Source organism: Camellia sinensis, chromosome 3 (genome assembly GCF_055761805.1).
Source record: "Camellia sinensis isolate YWXY chromosome 3, ASM5576180v1, whole genome shotgun sequence".
Taxonomy (NCBI): Eukaryota; Viridiplantae; Streptophyta; class Magnoliopsida; order Ericales; family Theaceae; genus Camellia; species Camellia sinensis.
The window spans coordinates 177,468,565-177,477,057 of NC_138963.1; the positions used below are offsets into that span (position 1 = coordinate 177,468,565).

At 39.2% G+C, this 8,493-nt stretch overlaps 1 protein-coding gene across 1 annotated transcript; it reads left to right on the forward strand.

The window, feature by feature from the left end:
* The first annotated feature begins 414 nt into the window (after nucleotides 1–414).
* LOC145822053 (uncharacterized) lies at nucleotides 415–2,508 on the forward strand. The gene is made up of 3 exons (XM_082918634.1): nucleotides 415–706; nucleotides 1,043–1,796; nucleotides 1,842–2,508. Exons 1-3 carry the CDS (start codon nucleotides 415–417, stop codon nucleotides 2,506–2,508), a joined length of 1,713 nt encoding a protein of 570 aa, XP_082774760.1.
* Nucleotides 2,509–8,493: the final 5,985 nt, after the last annotated feature.

Consider the following 8,493-nt stretch of genomic DNA (forward strand, 5'->3'; position numbering starts at 1 on the left):
AAAGACTTGAATGATGCAACAATGTATCGGCAATTGGTGGGTAGTTTGCTTTACTTAACTTTGACTAGACCCGATATCTCTTATGCAGTTGGTGTGGTGAGTCGATACATGCAAAATCCAAAGAAGCCTCATTTGGATGCAGTTCGACGAATTTTGAGATATGTGAAGGATACAATTGATTGTGGTCTGTTGTACAAGAAAGGTGAAGATTGCAAGCTAGTTGGCTACTGTGATGCTGATTATGCAAGAGATCACGACACTCATAGATCAACTACCGGGTATGTGTTTATGCTTGGATCAGGAGCAATTTCATGGTGTAGCAAGAGATAACTGACAGTATCTCTGTCAACAACGGAGGCAGAGTACCAAGCAGCAGCAATGGCAGCTTAAGAGAGTACTTGGTTAATACGGTTGATGAACGATCTACATCAACTAGTGGACTATGCCGTTCCATTGTACTGTGACAACCAGTCGACAGTTCGTTTGGCGGAGAATCCGGTCTTTCATGCAAGAACAAAACATGTGGAAGTACATTATCATTTTATTAGGGAAAAGGTTTTGGAAGAAGAGATTGAGATGAGGCAAATTAAATCAGAAGACCAAGTCGTAGACTTATTCACAAAAGGTCTGAGTGGCAACAAGTTTGAAAGCTTTTGTCATCAGCTCGGCATGATAAAGAGTTTGGAAGCTGATGTTGAGGGAGAGTGTTAGAGTTATCAACATCAGCATGTGACTGTGAGGATGTGTTGAACAAGTCAAGTTTGTTTTGTTTTAGATATGCCTCTGTTCAGTTTTTCAATAAGTTAGGAATTGTCCTAGTCTTAGGGAGGTTGTTGCAACATGTTGCTGCACATGTTATCTTTCTGTTCCTATTTTTTAGTAAGTTTCTGTTGATGGTTTTGCCTATAAAAGGCTTGTGTCAGGTGAAGTATTATCATCATCACATCAATAAAAGTATTTCTTTCCTCCTCTGTTTGCTTCAATTATAAATTCTGTTCTACATATTATGCTATATTGTTCCTAATCTTTCATTTGTGATCAGACATGGATAAAAGTTGGATTGCCCTAGGTAGGACGGCTGATGGAAGGATGAGTAAGCCATATAATGATGGGGTCAAGTTATTTCTTCAATTTGCAATGAGGGTTATAGACCAGAATGGTAATTTGTTGTGCCCATGTATAAAGTGTGTGAATGTTTGTAGACAAAATCTTCAAAATGTGGAAATTCATTTGCTCCAATATGAGATTATGCAAACTTACACTGTATGGCACCAGCATGGGGAACCCCATGTTTCAAACGAGGCTTACCATGATGATGAGATGCGACTTGATGGTGATGAAATTGTAGGTGGTATTGAAGCCTTAGTGGAAGATCGAATAAGAGGGGAATCGACTGATACAACTCAAGGGGAGGAAGTGAGAACTTTTGATCAATTGTTGACTGATGCCAAGCGTGAGCTGTTCCCAAATTGTACAAATTGTACTTTGTTAAAGTTTATGATTGAGGTGCTTAATATGAATGTAACAAATCATTGGAGCAATAAGTCAGTTGATATGATGCTAGAGTTTTTAAGTAGACTTTTACTGAAAGAAAATTTGGTTCCAAAGTCAACTTATGAAGCTAAGAAAATACTACGTGACTTGGGCTTGTCATGTGAGCTCATTCATGCTTGCATAAATGATTGTGTATTATTTTGGAAGGAGAATGCAACACTAGATAAATGTCCGACTTGTAAGATATCTAGATACAAGATCAATCGTGGAAGGGGTAAGAAGATCCCTCATAAAGTATTGCGGTACTTTCCTTTGACACCAAGGTTGAAAAGATTGTACATGTCAAGGAAGAGGGTTGAGGACATGAGATGGTACAAAGACAAACGAGTGGATGACGAGATATTGAGGCATCTTGCTGACAGTGATGAGTGGAAGGAATTTGATGCACAACATCCCGAGTTTGCCTTGGAGCCTCGAAATGTGAGGCTAGGGTTGGCCGTTGATGGGTTTAACCCTTTTGGGAACATGAACAACTCTTATAGTTTGTGGCCCGTCATACTCATTCCATACAACTTGCCACCTTGGTTGGTTATGAAGGATCCATTTTATTTGATGTCATTACTTATTCCTGGAGAATCGCAACCAGGGATTGATATTGACGTCTACATGCAACCATTGGTGGATGAGTTGAATGATTTATGGACAAATGGTGCATTGACTTACGACGCCTCCACCAATGAGACTTTTCAAATGCATGCAGCTTTGTTGTGGACAATACATGATTGGCCTGCATTTGGTGACATATCTGGGTGGAGAACAAAGGGTCATTATTCTTGTTACACTTGCAATGATGAACTGTATTTTGAATCTCTGAGAAGTAAGACGGGGTACACTAACCATCGATGTTACTTGCCTGAGGACCACCCAGAAAGGCGAAAGAGTAGGGCTTACAATGGTAAGATTGAGAAACGGAACAAATCTTTGGAGTTCTCGGCGGAAAAGATACAAGACTAGTTGGACAACGTGACAGGTGTCATATATGGAAAGCATCCAAGTAATAGAAAAAGGCCCCGTCAAGCACCTAATTGGACAAAGGTAAGCATCTTGTATGAGTTACCCTATTGGAAGAAGTGAAAACTTCGACACAACATTGATGTCATGCATGTGGAGAAAAATTTTAGTGAAAATGTTTTCGGAACTATGTTAGGCATTGGCGGAAAGAACAAGGACACAGACAAGGCACGGTTAGACTTGGAAGATATGGGTATAAGGAAAGAGCTATGGCTAACACAACGACCCGATGGATCATATGTCAAGCCTCGAGCAATCTTTTCATTGACACCTGCAGAGAGGGAGGGTTTCTTTGAATTTTTAAAAACTGTCAAGTATCCAGATGGGTATGCGGCAAACATATCCAAATCAGTGAATGCAAGAAATGGTAGACTAACAAGCCTAAAAAGCCACGACTGCCATGCACTAATACAAAGAATTCTTCTCATTGGAATGCGTGGTTACGTGGATAAAGAAATTAGCACAACACTTTTTGAGTTAGGCAATTTGTTCTAAGACCTATGCTTTAGGACACTAAGGCGGAGCGAACTGGAGAAATTAGAGGAACATATAATACACATTTTATGCAAGCTTGAAAAGATCTTTCCTCCAGCCTTCTTCGATGTGATGACCCACTTGGCTGTTCATTTGCCTCGTGAGGCTATTCTTGGAGGACCCGTACAATATCGATGGATGTACCCAATTGAAAGGTATTTTTTACACTTATACTTGTAAATGAGATTTACGTAAGTGTGTTGCATGTGTAATTATACTTCTAATTCGTTCTCTTTTGAACGTTTCTTGGAGCATTAAAAAAATATGTGACCAACCGAGCTCGACCAGAAGGTTCAATTGCCGAGGCTTACATTGTCAAAGAGTGCATTACTTTTTGTTCAATGTATGTTGATGGGATTGAAACCGTGTATAATCAACCAGAACGGAATGAAGATCACGGTGAACGTCAACAAGGGTTGACAGTATTCACAAAAACTGCACGTCCAATTGGTCTAATCACACAAGATGCTGAAATGTCTCAAGAAATTCGTGATATTGCTCATTGGTTTGTGTTGTACAATAGCCCAGAGATTGAAAAGTATTTGGAGTATGTGTTTTATTGAATTATGTTTATGCTTAGCTTTTTTATTTGCGGAACTACGTAGTAATCACTTTTTTTTTTTTTTTTTTTTTTTTTTTTGAGTAGGGAACACAAAAATCTATTACAAACTCAAGTTGGACATGACATAACCCACATACTTTGACAAGAATTTCCCAAGTGGTTCAAAGAGAGGGTAAAACATTTATAATTTTTCGACATTTACAACTTCAAAAAAATTAAAGTTTTATAAAATGTCGTCATTCATAAATTATTTACTTATTGTTTGTTACATGTAATTGTAGATAAATAGATTGAGAATGGAAGAGTCATTAGAGGCAACTGATGAATTGTGGTCATTAGCAAATGGTCCTAATTTGCTAGTGAAAGAGTACTCAGGTTGCATAATCAATAGCAGCCGGTTCCATACTCGAGATCTAGACAACCGTCGTACGAGTCATAATAGTGGTGTGCTTACACACGGGGATCATGAAGGAAAATTGCATGACTTCTACGGTCACTTGTGCAAGGTTTTGGAATTTGACTACATATGTGGTAAAAAGATTGTTTTGTTTCAGTGTGAATGGTACAATACCAGTAACACTGGTAGAAACAGAACAATACGACTTGATACATATTGCACGAGGATTGACATCACAAGTCGGTGGTACCAATCTGACCCATTTATCCTACCTAGTCAAGCTAGCCAAGTCTTCTATCTGAATGATACCAAATTGGGTGAACCTTGGAATGTCGTACAAAGGGTGCAACATAGGGGTGTCTTTGATGTTCCAGACACTAGTGATGGAGAATTATTGGATCCTTTAGAAAATAATTATGTGTTCCAATAAGAAAACATTACTGATGTTTTTCCAATTGACATTGACCCAATTGTTCGATACTGTGGGGATGATGTTGAATTCAATGTTATTTCGGAAGTAGGGTCATCAGATGCGATAATGGAAGAGAATAGAGATGATGAAGGAGATGAAGAACATAACATTCCTGATGTTGATATGGATCCTGATATGGATTATGATATGTAATTTTTAGTATATCACTTTATTTTCGAACAAATGTTATTAATTAATGTAATTTTTATTTTATATGATTATGTTACTTTCTTTTTCTTCTTTTATGTAATGGTGCATGATGACATTGTCTATATTTTTCAATTAAAGTTGAATTATGTTATATAGTTGTAGCAAATGGTCCGAGGCAAAAAACAATGGCTGAAACCAGGTGATTTGAGAACTAAGGAGCTAACAGAATACGAGAAACAAAGAAGTAAGCGAATTAAGGAGAACTGTGAGTTAATGAACAATCTTGGGGTGAAGAATATTACAAATTCTTTAGGGAGTGCGGTTCAGCCCAAATGTGCAACTGCAATTAGGGTCGAGGTAGATGATGATGTTGAGTATAACCCTTCAGAGAGTGAGGGTGACAATGATGATGAGTCATTGGATTCCTTTGACCGCGAGGTATTATACACATTATTTTATATTTGTGTGTGAACATGTCTTTTACTTTTTACATTTTTTCTTCACATACCTTACACATCATATCTTTTTTAAAATATATTTTAACTGTTTTAAATATCGTTTTCACTGTTTGATTATGTTCTTTTAGGAACAACAGATGGCACCAGGACTTCGTTTACGGTCTCATTCAAGGCCATTAACTCCCACCTCCGAGGAAATGATGGATCCCCCAAGTGAGGAGGTCGGTACCCAACCCTTACCACCTCATAATGTGCAACCTGAGGACGAGGTGACTGCATCTACCATCGTTGGTAAGTTTGCAAAGTTGTTTTTAAGGTTTAACTTGCATTTGTTTACTTACTAACTCAATTAATATTATATCCTTACAGCATCACATGACAGACTTGGTCGTGGCCCGACACGCGGCATACAGGCCCATCACATTGTCGAGAAGGATAGGAAGATGTTAGTTCCTATACCTGAACAGTTTCGTGCACTAGTAGGAGACAACGCCTCCAAGCTAGTCTCCAAGATTGGTATAGAGGTTTGAACGCAGTTACCAGACCTGAGCGTTTGTAGGTGGAAGAAGGTGAATGTTGCTGATAAGGAGCCGATGATCCAACGCTTAGCGGTAATTATTGACAAACTCTTTTCATGTTTAGGCTCTGTTTCTTTGTAATTTTTAATTTTTTTTCATTTTGCAGGATCAGTTTGATCTACAAGGCAATCGGACTGATGTAGCAAAGGCATTAGACACACAGTTTGGTCGACGATTGAGTGGTTTCACCTATAAGTTGCACAAACAATATAAGCAACTTAAGGATGCAAGAGGGGAGGATTACGCAAGAAGCCACCCACCTGCAAGAGTTACTCTCAATCAGTGGACATCTCTAATTGACAAGTGGAATAATAAAAAATTCAAGGTAAAATGTTTTATATATGTTAATTGTCAAAAATTAAGTTTTTTCTTACTAATGTTATCTTTTCTTGTTTGTATTGGTGTTTCAATTGTGTAGGAACAATCACTAGCTAATGTGAATAATAGGTGTAGACGTGCCCGAACGTCCCGGGAGAATCCCGATTTGTTCATTGGGTTCACTACAGTTTGGACTCAATGTCACGGTTCTTAATCTGATCTTACAAAGTGCAATGCGAGATTGATAAATCACCAAAGAGTCCAAATCCGACAAATCGTTTTGAAAAACTGATTTTTAGAAAGAAGTGTCAAACATGGACTGCTTTGCCAGATACAGAGTCGCCACCTAAATATTTTATTTTGGGGAATTTAAGAAACCCTGACTCGTGCCTAAGGCCACGTGTCCGTCATCACCAAAGTTGCCTCGGCTCGGGAACTTGGGTACGAGAGAGGAAGGCCATGCAATGAGCACCCCCGCTCGTCTGATCAAAGATCAGCCTTTACTAACATGATATCTTGTTTTTGAAAACACGTGTTCTTATTTTAGTTATTAACCTAGAATTAATATGTGATGCGCACAGCATACAAGTATAGATTGGATTACCTAAGTTGGAACAGAGCATTGCATATTCGTTTTGAAAATGTTTTGCTACTCGCAAGTAGGCTAAAATACGAATTTTGCCACCCTCAAGTGGACTTAGAAAACATGGTGATTTGCCACTCTCAAGTGGGCTTTAAAACTCGCAATCAATGAATTGTCCCAATTCAAGTAACCCAACCTTCACCCACAGGCATTCAGGCAGTTATATCACATAAGCAAATAGCCTCATGGCAAGCATGATATCATGGCAGTCACTCACACACATGCAAAGATGCTAAAGCATAAACACTTACCGAGTACTCCGAGCCAAAACAAAAGCTATGTTAGAAATCAATGCATGATCCTAGTTATGTCAGGAATGCCTAATGCAACACATACAAATGCAACTAAGATAGGCTCGGCTATTCTAAAATGTCATGTGAAATGCAATTTGATACATGTATTCAAACAGGAATTGAAATACAATGCAGTTAGTATGATGCGCCGAGCCCAGTGCATGCAAGACAGATGAATGGATGTAAACATGTGAGCATAAGGATGCTAATTGAAACATGCCCTAAAACTAACCATCGTAAGTTGGTAAATAAACGGGAGAAAGAAATGGGGGTTGAAAGACATGCATCACACACATGCACACTTATTACAAAATTTGCCCTTTCAACGGAGGGTCTGAATAAATAATACAGAACCAGCTAGCTAATCTAAGCTAATCTAATTAAACTAGTTATTACACGACGAAATGAATAACAAGTTACAACTACTTATTACACAACATTAACTAAGTAAGCAATCTAAATGTGCATGCAAACTAAATGAATGTGGACTGCCCCAGCTCTGCTTTGAATGACAAAGGATGCATACTTGCTTGAATTGCCTTGTTCGGAAATCCCTCGCGACGCCCCGACTTGCCTCTGTTTGCAATTGACCTCAGAACACTGCACAAAGCTCTAGAAGGCTGAAACTCCACCAAGGGAACCTGTGGGAAGGTTGCCGACCATATATTGGCCTTGGAGACCACCGGTCGACCACCTTTGTGGTGAAAACCAGAAAAAGTGGTCGGCCTGCCACTTTATCTGGTCGGCCGACCAGTTTCTGCCCCTGGTTTCTGGTTTTCTGCAACAGAAGGCAAGAGAGAGAGATGGCAAAGTATTCGCAACACATGTGTGCACGACCACTCTCCCCATCATTGCATAAGCTCAAGGGAGTGTAGTCCTTGACCCTCGGGCCACTAATCACGCATCTCGATGCATGATGGCCGAGGAGTCGAATTGTACGACTCAATGTGAAATGAATGCATATACAAGCATCTAAAGCCAATAACTCCGTCATGGGTAGTCAAGAGTGTCGGCGACTGAGAATTGAGGCATGTTTCATCACTTCAAGTATGAAACATCCCTCGTTTCCCGTGTTCGGACTAACTCCTATTCCAAACACAATGCAACATATAACATGCATGCACCAATGCGACTTTAGCATGTAATCTCAATGCAATGCAACTAAGTCATGCAAACATGCAAGGGATAACATGCAAACATGCAACTAGCATGCACAATGCTATGAACTAACAATGGCATACACAATGCACATGACACTTAACATACACAATGCACATAGAAACTAACATACACAATGAGATGAACAAGGCATGCACAATGCAATGATCAATCATGTGACAACATGGCATACTCAATGCTATGAACTACAATGGCATACTTAATGCAAAATGGACTTAAACCAAAATGGATGGGCCTCAGTCACACCCAAATCAGTGGCCAATAGATAATAGAAATAAGGCATCAAGACACATACGATCATGCACAATGCAACGGCCCCAAGTCTAAGGCACAAAACACAACTT

Bases quoted from the DNA above. Each gene is read 5' to 3' on its own strand.
- LOC145822053 (XM_082918634.1), top strand. From the start codon at position 415: ATGAACGATCTACATCAACTAGTGGACTATGCCGTTCCATTGTACTGT. The intron at 707-1,042 runs GTTAGAGTTATC...ATTTGTGATCAG, and splicing joins AGCTGATGTTGAGGGAGAGT to ACATGGATAAAAGTTGGATT. The intron at 1,797-1,841 runs GTACTTTCCTTT...GTACATGTCAAG, and splicing joins ATCCCTCATAAAGTATTGCG to GAAGAGGGTTGAGGACATGA.